Below are 13,312 nucleotides of genomic sequence, written 5' to 3'. Positions count from 1 at the left end.
TTATAATATATAGGTTTAAAAAAAAAATTCATTAGTCAAATTTCACACTCATTCCATATTTGTCTTACTTTTTCTTTTATTTTCTTTCATAGTATTAATTTTATTTTATCTCTCACGTTTTCCTCTTTACTTTGTATTTCTCTCTCCATTTATCTTCAAATTTGACAAGGAGAGTTTTTTTTTTTTTGATAAGCATTTGACAAGGAGAGTAAAAACAAGACATACTTGTGAGGTGCGATTGAATGCGAAGGTAAGATTTATGACTGTGTTTGGTTGACTAGAGACCAAGCCGAAAATATAGGTCCTACTGAAACTGAGCCTGAAAGCTGAACCATGAATTTCGGTCAAATTAAATTGCCGCAATATGTGTGTTTTGTCCCAAGACAACAAATAACAACAGTATCCAGTAGCTATACCATATATGGTTAAATTTTATTTTCAACCATTTAATGCAACTTATAAATATATTAACGGACAATATGTTTTTATGATATTATTAACATTAAATAAAATTTATATGAATAAAACTATTCACTCGAGGATAGGTAAGTGGTAAAAGTCGGGACACATGAACTCTGGAGAGGAAAGTTACTTCATTATGTAATTTATATTTTCGATATTAATAAAAATGTATTTTTTAAAATTTATTAATTCCAAAAGTCTAACGTGTGAAAACAAAGAACTACATAGAAAGTTGTACAAATTGTGTTGCTTTCTTGGACTCATCTTTTGGAATCACTTGTACATTTTGAGTGAAAGTGGAATCCTTCTTGACTGGGTGACTAATTTCAATTTCATAATCTCCATGAAATAAAGAGAGTTCAAGGAACCCATTTTGGTCTGTCTTCCCTGATAGTTTTCTTAACCCCCATTCATTTAGCAGCTTGTCCACAACATCCCCTGCAGGCAAGTTCTTGAAATTGTTATCTACCAAGCAAATCCTATAACAATCTCCATTTGGTGACCATGCTGTCCACATTACAATGCCATGAATCTTTGGATGTGCGTGAGCTTCTCTAAGAACTTGTTCAAAATACTCTGCCTGCAATGCATACGCATCATAAATAGAAAACTTTAGTGACTTAATATGCATCATTGGATAAAATACTGAAACCACATTTTAATACAAATATCAACATAAGCAATTTGTCTAACATGTATTATCATTTAGGAAATTGATTTGTAGACATCCGTATAGTGTAGACATTCAACAAACGCTCCAAGTACTTGGAGAAGAATAAAAGAGAGAGAAATAAATGATGCAATGTATAACGAATGTAAAAAGAAGAGAGACATACAGAGAAAAACAGAGTGCATGTGTGGGGTTTCTGCATTGTTTGGGTGTCTAACTATCATTATTCATTAGTATATTATTTATAAACTAAATTGCCATGATGTTCTTCCAAGTTCCAACAACATCAAATTGTTGGATTTGTGTGTGACACGCATTCATACATTCACGTAGTTAAGCAAGGAATTTGAGTCGTTCGATCAAGATTGGTTTGACTTATATATTTCATTAAGATCAAACAACTTAGATATTGAAAGCTTAAAATGTGAGTCATCTAATCTTTATCAAACGGCTCAGATTCTCTAACTCCGTCAATTTAAGAATTTCAAGGTGTTGCATGAGAAATATAAAACTCTGCACACAAAGATAACTTAATTGGGTTTGGGGGGAATTATTAACATTACCTGTCTAGGTTGGTTTGCAACATCTAATTCTGTAATCCAAATTGGAAAACCAGTGGAAGCAAGAGTGTCAATGGAAGCTCTCATGAAAGGCAAGTTAGGAGGGAAGTTAGGGAAATGAGACTCCAACCCAATTCCAAGTGGCAATCCTCTATTTCCGGGATAACTTAGGATCTGTCTGATTTTCTGGATATACCTTGCAGGGGTTGATAAACCATCTCTACCATCCTCAATGGTGTTATACTCATTCAAGAACAAAGTAGTTTTCCCATCAATATAGTGAGCCAATTTGAAAGTCTGTCCTGAAAAATCTCGTCCAAGCTTATCTTCAAAGAATGAGAAGTGCAGCTTCTCATTCACAACATCCCAACCAATAAGTTGGCCCTTGTATCTAGACACAAGGGAACTCACCCTCTTAACAACTGCTGAGCTGAGTTTGTGTGGTGAGAGTGAAGGAACCCAACTTGGTTGGTACTTTGGATCTTCCCAGAATATGTTGTGGCCGCGAACCGCAATGTTGTGTTGCTTTGCGAACTGCATCATGGCATCAGCAACATTGTAGCTCTCCTTTCCCTCTGCATATTCTGTGGTGTACCACTTCATTTCATTTGCAAATGTGGTGACTGTGAACCTTGATGTGAACCAGTTCTGGTATGCCTTGTTGTTCAGGATGTAATTGTTTATGGCACTTCCAAATGGAAACCTTGACTTCTTCTGTGTGATAGATATACTAGCATTTGGTAAAGGGTTTCCTTGTTCATCAATTGCTTGGATTAATACCTTCCTCTTGCGAGCCTGTCAAGACAAAATAAAATTCACTGCAAATTTGATCCTTTTGATTTAGTTTTGCATAGATGATATGTAATATCAGAGCGGACGACGAGGCATCAGGCAAGAGGACTTGTTGTAAGTGCAGTTTAAAAATAAGTAATGATTACCTTCTCAATGCTTTGATCTTGATGAAACTTCCATTGCTTTTCTGTAAATGGTTGTAAGGAAATGTTGTCTATCCATATTTCCACAGAAGTATTATTGCTCTACAAAGTTCAACATTTTGAAGAGTTGAGTTAAATCAATAAATTACTAGTGACTAATTAACTTTCCTTAAATTAGGAAAATCATAGATTTCCATTCGATTAATAGTACATAAATATCAACATGGTGTTGGTCTATTGATAAGCAAATTAGCTCCTAAACAGATGTTCGAATCCTAGAAAAATGATTTGTTAGGAGGACATGTACATTTTCCCAAACAGATGACAGGTCAAGGAACAAAAAAAAAGTACAGAAATAAAATTATCAATAACCTATAGGATGTACCTCAAAATAAAGCTCAGCAATTTCTGAGGTATCTGCTGTGAGACCACCCTTAAGCATAGACCAGCACTTAGACTCGGCAAAAGTGGCACCAGCAAATTTGAATCCTTTAGTTGTTTTGACAATTGCTGTAACTGGAACATTTCCCTCACTCACTTGTATCCAAGCTGCATAATTTCAACCCAAAACCATATAAAAACATAAATGCAGTAGGATTAATGCTGAACAATGCTGCATAATTTCCCTCACTCTATGTTCTTATTGATCTTTCATTCACATATATAATAGTCACAATTGGTGAGAGGAACAATGCTGAATTAGCACAAAATTTACCTGATAAGGTATAATGCTTCTCCTTTTGCAGGTAAATTTTCTGGGAAACACTATCATGTGCTTGATTTCTGCTATGGGCTACCACATATTTGTTGTTTGATGATTCTCTATGTTCTATTTTTGCATCCCCAAATGCAGTCCACCCTTTTAGTCCATCATTCAGTTCTGGGTTTTGGATGATTCCTCCATTATACTGAGGTTTATGTGGATTTGCCAAACACTGAGGTTGAAAACATGTAAACCCAAGATTAGAGTGAAAATTTTCAGAAATATGTGTAACAATTTGGAAAAATAAATGTTGGAGAGAGAGCTTACTTCAATGCTGGCAGTGTAATCATAGGATAATGCTTCAGCTTTGACACCTACATGGTGTCAAATGAATAATTTTTAAAAAAATAAAATTTATCAATCAAACTCTTGAAATTAGAAATGCACAATTTTTTTTATCAAACATTAATAATGAAGTTTAATGGTTGAGCACATCTAGTGTAAAATTTTTTTTTTATCAAACATTAATAATGAAGTTTAATGGTTGAGCACATCTAATGTAAAAAATTGTTACACGTCCAATAATTGAATGTTAGTATGTTACATATTCAAACAAAGTTTACATTGACGGTGCACATACTTACATGCATTACTATCACTAATTTGACGCCTATCAGAAATAAGAAGAAAAGACTATCACTGATTTGACGACTTATCATTGAATGTATATTGTGTCTAAAATGTTTATACTTACATGCATTATTATCAAATCCTTAATAAAAAATTTCAAAAAAAAACCTTAATAAATGAGTAAAATGATGGGTATTTTAAAGGACTAAATTGATTAAAATAGAGTTTTTTCTATTTTTAATATTCAAATGTTTATTCTAATAGCTTAGTGCGTTGACTATGAGTGAGAGATTAGTCTTACGATACCGACAGTATGATATTTTAGTTAAAACAAAAAAAAACCACTTTTTTGGCTAATTAGAATATGATCTTTTTTTCTAATATTAAAAAAACAAATGTGTATTTTTTTCATACGTTAAAAATTTATATATATATATATATATATATATATATATATATAGAAGATGTATCTTATGAGAAAGGTAATCTTATGTGAGAAAATGAGAATAAATCACGACCGTTAGATCTAACCATCAACGGTCAAGATTAAAACATTAAGTCATGTGACTTTTTTAAGTGTTCATTAATGATGAAAGCCTTAGAAAGAATATGTGCAAAATGGAAAAGAAAAGGAAAAAAAAAACACTTCATGGAACGGTTAATTTGTGGTTGTATGTTTTTCTCTGGTAAAAAAAAATTTGTGGTTGTAAAATGAAGAAAAATATAATTCTAGTCAATGATGATTTTGTCATTTTCATAATGCATAGTTAAATTGTTAAATTAAATATAAGACGCTTATAGACAAGAAAACAAACCTGCAAAAAGGATGATGACACACATATGAAGGATAAGACTCATATTGTTTGTTTAGAACCGGATCATTCAGGTAGTGAACCCTAAGGTTGAGATAGAAACAAAGTGATTCACACTCAGCCTCTAGAATACAAATGAGACATGTCGTGTAAATTTGTCCTTCCCTTTTTATACTACTAACTAGCGTTTAATTACATCGTAAATGAGCTTTAACTCATTCCACGTTTGTTAGCCTCAATTATGGCTTTTGTCTCGTCCCTTCCTCATTGTGATGCAATTGATTATTTTTGGGAGGAAGCAGGATCCCTTCAAAAAAAAAGAATAACTATGAAGCTTGGTCCTTTTCATGAACATAACTAAGCCAATTAACATGTGACTCGAACTATTATCCACACAATTCAACATTTATTAATTATTATGAACATTATATTATTTTATGTCAGCAATCTTTTAATTAGGTATTGTAGTTAATTTGTTATAAAAATAACTAATGATAGAAAATTTTGGTGAGAAAGGAATAATTATGGATTGTAATTGACAAATGGCTTGGATAAGAAAGTCAGGTTCTTGTTTATGATTTATTATTGTATTGGATTATATATTTCGCTTTTTGAAATTGTAATAATGTAATATTGAATGAGATTGATGATTTCTTTCCGTTTGTAACCAAAAATAAAAGAGATTGATGAAATGTTTGGAGTATTAGGAGAAGGTCCGGTGTGACTCATGTGAGATTGTCTGTTTGGAGTATGCGTGGAAAGAGATTAGGGATGATCAGGTTCCGAGCATGTTTATATTAGTGAGTTTGTCGATGTTCCCCAATTATTGGTCCGAGATTCGGAGGTTCACCTTAGATATATCCCTTAGAAAGCTAATGATCATGCAAAGATGGGTTTTTCTCCTACTATTTTTTAGGATCTTCTTATCGAATTGTCCCGTTGATTTTCAAGAATGATTTAGGGGTGTAATTTTGTTTGTTTGTTTAGTTTTTTTATGTTCCAAAAAAATTGATGAAATGCTATTATGTTGTAATTATTACTCGAGTTTTAATTTTTTTGCATTGCAATATTGATGTCTAATTTTCTTACATATTAATATATGAATTCAAATTTTACAATGATAATATATATATATATATATATATATATGTGTGTGTGTGTGTGTGTGAGGCATCAAAGGAAAAATGAGTCAACTTAAAAAAATCCATAGAGGACCGTCAACAAAAAGTCCTATAAACAGCCCAACAATACCGGAGCCAAAAAACCAACCAAAACCACATCCAATAGCCAAGCAATGGAGCAAAACCAAACAAGATACAACACTTCGTTTGCTTTCAATGGATATTCCTGTAGGACTCGAAATTTTAGTCTCACCACTACCAAACTTACTAAGATTCTTCTACTTCCTACCTTTCTTCTCAATTTTCCTGGATCTTTCCCTAGGACTCGAAATTTTAGTCTCACCGCAGCTGCGGGAGATGGCTCTAGGTGAGTCTCCCTAAGCTTCTTTGAACAACCACGCTCGCTTTTAGAAATCCCACTGTTAACCAAACCTGCAAGACGAAGTGACACCTCAGACTCTAATCTTGTTAATTGGTATTTAGTATTAAAATTCATTTAACAACAATAAAAATAAATCAGTTTAATTACTATGCACAACATTTACTCTGTAAAAGAGTTTTACACGGCTATTTAATTAGAATCCATCAATTTATCTTATTATAATTTAATTTTAATTTTAATTATTTAAAATAGAAATTGGAGAAATATGATTAGATAAATTTTCATTTTTTTTATATCGTTAGTGCATACAAATAAAATTTAAAATAAAAAACCATGAAGATTTCATCATGATAATTAATATGAGAATGTATACGAAGGTAGTATTATATTAATTATTAATTTATCTTAAAAATTTAATTATTAATTTAATTTTTTAACCACTAATTTGCATATCTAATATATTTTACTCCATATATTAATATGAAAAATCAAAAAAGAAAGAAGTATAAATTTCTCACTTTTTTGAAACTCACTTTTTTGGATTAGTGAAACTCACTTTTTACTAACACTCTTTTGTACCCCAAATAACACGGTGAAATGAAAAAAAATTACAAAATAAAAAAAAACCTAAAGTGATACCAAACAGACACTTAGAAGCTAGTTTAATTGGTCCAAAAGGGATCGACTCATTTTTTAAATGTTTTTTTCAAAATTTCCTATTTTTACAAAAAAAATAATAGGAAATTAATTTTATATGGTCAATAACAAATTATAATAATAGATAGATTTTTAATGTTTATGCTTTATTTTTATCTTACAAAATATATATAATATGATCATCTTATATTAATTTCTTAATATTTATATTAGTTTATTACTAAATATAATTTAATATGAAAAAACTTATCACGAGTTCATCTTCAATTTAAACATGACTGAACTATTTTTTTTTAAACTGTAAATCACATAATCAATCCAATTTTTAAAACATTTTGTCATAAGTTTATGGTTCCCATTTTGAACCACAACTCTAACCTACAAAATAAATGAACTACATAGAAAGTTGTACAAATTGAGATGATTTCCCAGACTCATCATTTGGAACTACTTGAACATGATGAGTGAGAGTATAATTCTTCTTAGCAGGGTGACTAATTTCCACTTCATAATCTCCATGAAAAAGTGACACCTCAAGGTTCCCATTCTGGTCTGTTGTCCCTGATAACGTTTTCGACCAACCCCACTCATGAAGAAGCTTGTCCACAACATTCCCTGTTGGCAAGTTTTTGAAATTGTTATCTGTTAAGCACATTGTATAGCAACCTTGTGGCGACCATGCTGTCCACATTACAATGCCTCGAATCGCAGGGTGAGAGTGTATTTCTCTTAGAACCTGCTCAAGAACTCCTGCCTGCACATATCATGAATGGAAATACACTTTAGTGAAGTAATTCATCAATGGATTAATGGTAGAACCAAAATTTGATGCAAAGATTAGTATATATAAGCAATATATCTAATAGTATGTTTGGTTCTGTCAGAAGTCTCATAATCACTTCTGGGGAGAAGCTGCAAAGTGTAGTACAATTTTTAAATAAGTGAATTTTTTTTGAAAATAAGTGATTGTTTAACTTTACCTGTCCATTCTGGTTTTTTACATCTAGTTCTGTGATCCAAATAGGTAAACCAGTGGCTGCAAGAGTATCAATGGAAGCTCTCATGTAAGGCATGTTTGGAGGGAATTCAGGGAAATGAGACTCCAATCCAATTCCAAGAGGCAATCCTTTATTTCCCGGATAACTTTGGATCTCTTTGATCTTCTGGAGGTACCTTGCAGGGTTTGCTGCACCATCTCTCTGGTCCTCAATGGTGTTATATTCATTTAAAAACAAAGTGGTATGGCCATCAATAAAATGAACCACTTTGAAAGTCTGGGCTGAAAAAGTTTGTCCAAGTTTGCTTTCAAACAATGAATTGTGCATATTTTCATTCACAACATCCCAACCAATGAGTTGGCCCCTGTATTTATACACAAGGGAATTGATCCTGTTTCTCACTGCTGATTTGAGTTGGAATGGTGAGAGTGAAGAAAGCCAACCAGGTTGGAATTGAGGATCATCCCAGAAAATGTTGTGGCCGCGAACCGCGATGTTGTGTTGCTTGGCAAACTTTAACATGGCATCAGCATAATAGTAGTTAGGCTTGCCTTGTGTTGTTTCTGTCATGTACCACTTCATTTCATTCTCAAATGTGGTCACTGTGAACCTTGAGGTGAACCAATTTTGATATGCCCCATTGTTCAGGATGCTGTGGTTAATGGCACTCCCAAATGGAAAACCTAACCTCTTTTGTGTAATGTGTATGCTTGCATTTGGTAAAGGATTTCCTTGTTCATCAATTGCTTGGACTAATACCTTGCTCTTGCGAGCCTGCAAAGTCAGAATCAAATTTGTCACCTATTAATCAGAACCCAAAAACTACTCAACTCACACAAACTTCTCTTCATAATTAATTCTGACTTCATAATCGATTGTACAAGGTTTCCAATCCTTGTTATTTTAACTTGTGATGTTTATGTAATTCTTACCTTCTCAGTGCTTTGATGTTGATGAGAACTCCATTGCTTTTGTGTGAAAGGTTGCAAGGAAATGCTATCAATCCAAATTTCCACTGAAGTGTTTTCGCTCTGCATAATTCAGCATTTTGAAGACTTAAGAAAAATTCCGGGAAAATACTAATGACTAATTTTCATTACATGAGAAAATCCCTTACTTCTCATTTGATCAAAACAGTACAGAAATAAAATTATCAATAATATTTTAGAAGTACCTCAAAATAAAGCTCAGCAGTTCCTGATGTATTTGCTGTGAGACCACCCTTAAGCATAGACCAACAATTAGACTCAGCAAAAGTGGCACCAGCAAATTTGAGTCCTTCAGTTGTTTTGACAAATGCTCTTACTGGAACTTTTCCATCACTCACTTGTATCCAAGCTGGATAATTTCAACCCAGAATCATATAAGAAAAAAAAGCAGTAGGGTTATTATCTTATTGATCTTTCATATACATATATAAATAATCACATCAGGTAAGAGCAACAGTGCTGAATTAGTACAAAATTTACCTGATAAGGTATAATGGTTATCCTTTTGCAAGTAAATCTTCTGAGAAACACTATCATGTGTTTGATTTCTGCTATGGGCTACCACATATTTGTTGTTTGATGATTCTCTATGTTCTATTTTTGCACCCCTAAATGCAGTCCACCCTTTGAGTCCATCATTCAGTTCTGGGTTTTGGATGATTCCTCCATTGTACTGAGGCTTTTGTGGATTTGCCAAACACTGAAGTTGAAAACATGTAATACCCAAACGTATTAGAGTGAAATTTTTCAGTACTGTAATGTATAACACCTTTGAAAATAAATGTTGGAGAGAGATCTTACTTCAATGCTGGCAGAGTAATCATAGGATAGTGCTTCAACTTCAAAACCTGTGGTGGAAAATGAGATATATTAGTTGGATTTTAATTTGTGTGCACTGACATCCAATAATTGGTTGTCACATTAAAAAATAATTTTTTAGTTTAATTAAAATAAAAAAGAAAATAATTGTTTTTGATAATATGGCATTAAATTAAATAATTTAATATTTGCATAAAAAAGTTTTAAACTTTAGTGCATCAAAATAAATAAATTTATTTTATAAATATAATGATTAAAATAATAAAATGTAAATAAATGTTTAAAATTTCAATTTTATCTATCTCATCTAAAAGAAATAGAGTTTTTCACATGTCAAAGCAAATTAACCTCCCAATTTCAATTTATTTTTTACATAAAAACAATAATATTAGTGTATACATTTAGAGTGAGATAGGAAAAATTTCCGATGTATCGAAAAAAAAAAGAGTGAGATAGGAAAAGATGAGAAATAAATTATAGCTGTGATATATGATGTGATACGACAAAAAAAAATGAGATAGCTAGAGAGAAAAAAAATGATTTATAAAAAAAAAGATGTATATTTGGATTCATTTTTAATCTTCACAAATCATTCTCCACCCACAAAAGTTATTTTTAGGAACTTTTGTTATACTTATTTACCTGAACATGAAAACCTTTTGTAAAACTATCAATATGAGTCGAGTAAGGACAAGAAAACAAACCTGCTAAAATGATCACACATATTAGAAGGACAAGACTCATAATTTTGTTTCCAACCTGCTTCAATTGACACATTTGAGAATCTAATCTAGGGAGAAGAAAAGAAAAGCAAACAACAAAATTATGGGAGGTAGAAATTTAGAGGTTGCAAAGATTGAGTGCACAATCTATAACAACAGTTAGAGAAGAGTGATATCATGAGTTGAAGCAAACCATGGTTTTTATAGGCATAACGTCTGCATGTAATGAGGCACAAACTGATGAACCATTTAATTGACACTCTCAAAAAGTCAATACATTAAATATTTTAATTAATTAATATTTATTTCCATTATGTCAAAACGCCCCACAACTTTTGGCAAATTACATGTGAAAAAATTGAATTAAATACTTGTGACATCTTAAGATTAAAAGTCTGTGCACTGTCAGATTAAATTTTCCTTACATAATCATCCAATTAAATTTCATGAAATTAAGAAAATAATTTTTTTTATTTTCATTAAAATTTAAAATTAAAGTAATTATTTCTCCTACGTGACATACTGTAATTAGTTGTCAATGTGCATATCCATCAAACTCTACCAATAAAACTTATACATTAAGTCAATTATAATGAATTGCTTTAATGGAATTGACTTTAGCACCATTAAGTTGATCCTTTAATTTACTCAGGAGTGTTACTTCTTAGTGGAATTGAAATTTTACTTGCAATGTTGGAGTTTCAAATCTCATGGTCACCACTCTAAAATAAAAAATATCTTAATTTGTTGTTTTTTTATACGGTTAGTGTAAATAAATTTTTTAACCAAAAAAAAGTGTAAATAAATTTTACACTGTTATCCAATTGAATTCTGCCACATCATAAAATATTTTTGTTTTAATTAAAATTTATAAGTAAAATTTATTATTTTTCCTACGAGACATGTCGTGATTGGTTCAGTGTAAAACAAGTTTACATCAACAATGCATATCCATTCAACTCAATAATTAATATCTTAAAAGCAATTAAACTAATTAATGTTGTCACAAATACTAAGGATCCATTGTTTGGTTATCTGAATAGGATAAGATTCTATATTGTAACAGAATTGGATAAGACTGAGATATGATATATATGATAAGAGCATTACTCTATTTTGTATTTGAGATGGACTAGATAATAACTGCACATAATACAAAAAATGAATAATGATTGAAATTTTCCTTTCAATAAAAAAGTGTATAATAATTTTTGAAATTTCATTTTTCTATATTAATATTTTTTTTAAAGTGATTAATCTAATAAAATCATTTATTTCATTTTTATAAATGGGTAGGTTTTATAAGTAACTAAAATAATTTTTTTTATTAATTGGTCTATTTAAATGATAATTATATGAGTAACCACTTGATTTGTTAAGACAGTTGGATGCTTATAAAAAAAAATATAAGAAAGTTGGATAAAAATAAGATTTGATAAGAGCAAGATAAGGTGTTATTCTATCTTGTGTTTGAAGTAGAATGGATAATTATAGGATATATATAGTATAAATAATGAGAAATTATTGAAAATTTTCCTTATAAAAGTGCATAATATTTTTCAAAATTGATATTTTTTTAAAGAGTAATAAATCTGTTAAAACTTTAACAGAACATTAAATATGTTAAAATTATTTTTTAATTTTTAGAAATTAGTCTAGACTTTAAAAGTAACTAAAAATAATCAATTTTATTAATTTCCTATTTAAATTAGAATTATACAAGTAACAGGTGGATTTTTACTTAGTAGTGACAAGTGATAAATAATAAAAATAATTAAATATTGAAATATTATCAAAATTACTAGATTAGTTATTCCAATATAATTTTTTTTTTCACACAAGATTCGAACCAAAATTTTTCCTGAATAAAATTCATATATTTACAACTTGAACCAATTATTTCTTAGTTGATGTATAGCATAACTTTGAATGTTATCATATATATATTTTTGTTGAAAATCGAATGTTATCAATATATTCAATGTTAAGTTCAAAAAAAAATATATTAAATGTTATATATTTTTAATATAAATTTTCTATCTCTTGATTGAATAAATATCCAAAGACACCAACAGTGAGTTGGTCTAGTAGTATGCATGACAGGTAAAAGCCAACTATTGAAATGATCGTATGGAAGTGAGATTAATTTTGCCCTCTCAAATTTGAGGTGGAGGTGGATCCATCAAGGTAAGGGGGAAAATAATTAATATCCTAGTATGAGTAACTAATTAATTTTATCATTAATACATAAAGTTCATTTGGTAGTTAAGATAGGGTGAAACTTTATAAGATGAGATAGTTGGATAAAAATATGATAGACCTTTATCTATTTTGTGTTTGAGGTGAATTGAATAATGATAATACATATGATATAAATAATGAATAATGTTGAAATTTTCCTTTCATTAAAAAGTGCATAATATTTAAAATTTTATTTATTGTAAATTAATATTTTTAGAATTTAACATTGTAATTGTTTTTAAAAAAATAAATAAATTAATGAATTAAAAATATTCAGTGTGTTGCGTTGCATTGGGTTTGTTGGATGCTTGGTAAGCTTGTGGGTTGTACCTTTGACGGTGGGGACGAGACGGCTATCCGCGGTCTGGCTGAAGAAATGGAGGAGTGGTGGCCGCCTTGAGCGATGATAAGCTTTTGATGTTGGCTTTTGGATCTGGTTTAGGTCTTCGCTTTTGCGTCTGTTGGTTTTTTTTTCTTTTTTTTTCAGGGAAGTTCTTGTTCTTTATATCTTTCAGAGATGGTTAAGTGATTGCGTATTTTTGTGGATGATTGATGACTTTTGTTTTTGTTTTTCTCTTTGTCCTATTCTCGAGCTTCGCCGCTCTCTTCTC

The 13,312-nt window shown here is 30.6% G+C and overlaps 2 protein-coding genes across 2 annotated transcripts; both read right to left on the bottom strand.

The window, feature by feature from the left end:
- Positions 1 to 682: 682 nt before the first annotated feature.
- LOC130743055 (endo-1,4-beta-xylanase 5-like) lies at positions 683 to 4,818 on the bottom strand. The gene is made up of 7 exons (XM_057595161.1): positions 4,776 to 4,818; positions 3,658 to 3,704; positions 3,343 to 3,562; positions 3,013 to 3,176; positions 2,631 to 2,729; positions 1,696 to 2,487; positions 683 to 1,042 (listed from the first exon to the last, which is right to left on the bottom strand). Exons 1-7 carry the CDS (start codon positions 4,816 to 4,818, stop codon positions 683 to 685), a joined length of 1,725 nt encoding a protein of 574 aa, XP_057451144.1.
- A 2,381-nt stretch (positions 4,819 to 7,199) lies between these two features.
- Positions 7,200 to 10,588, bottom strand: LOC130747630 (endo-1,4-beta-xylanase 5-like). Its single transcript, XM_057600608.1, has 7 exons — positions 10,443 to 10,588; positions 9,721 to 9,767; positions 9,400 to 9,619; positions 9,105 to 9,268; positions 8,863 to 8,961; positions 7,913 to 8,704; positions 7,200 to 7,686 (listed from the first exon to the last, which is right to left on the bottom strand). Exons 1-7 carry the CDS (start codon positions 10,513 to 10,515, stop codon positions 7,327 to 7,329), a joined length of 1,755 nt encoding a protein of 584 aa, XP_057456591.1. The 5' UTR covers positions 10,516 to 10,588; the 3' UTR covers positions 7,200 to 7,326.
- Between the last annotated feature and the right edge of the window lie 2,724 nt (positions 10,589 to 13,312).

The sequence above is a fragment of the Lotus japonicus genome, chromosome 3 (genome assembly GCF_012489685.1).
Source record: "Lotus japonicus ecotype B-129 chromosome 3, LjGifu_v1.2".
Classification (NCBI taxonomy): Eukaryota; Viridiplantae; Streptophyta; class Magnoliopsida; order Fabales; family Fabaceae; genus Lotus; species Lotus japonicus.
The sequence above is the reverse complement of the archived record's forward strand: the minus strand, read 5'-3'. Positions and strand labels throughout refer to the sequence as shown.

Coding starts and splice junctions, on each gene's coding strand:
- LOC130743055 (XM_057595161.1), bottom strand. CDS start 4,818: ATGAGTCTTATCCTTCATATGTGTGTCATCATCCTTTTTGCAG. Junction 2,730..3,012: donor TTGCTGAGCTTTATTTTGAG/GTACATCCTATA, acceptor TGAACTTTGTAG/AGCAATAATACTTCTGTGGA. Junction 1,043..1,695: donor TTGCAAACCAACCTAGACAG/GTAATGTTAATA, acceptor TATGCATTGCAG/GCAGAGTATTTTGAACAAGT.
- LOC130747630 (XM_057600608.1), bottom strand. CDS start 10,515: ATGTGTCAATTGAAGCAGGTTGGAAACAAAATTATGAGTCTTGTCCTT. Junction 9,768..10,442: donor ATGTGTGATCATTTTAGCAG/GTTTGTTTTCTT, acceptor TTTCCACCACAG/GTTTTGAAGTTGAAGCACTA. Junction 9,620..9,720: donor ATTACTCTGCCAGCATTGAA/GTAAGATCTCTC, acceptor TTTCAACTTCAG/TGTTTGGCAAATCCACAAAA.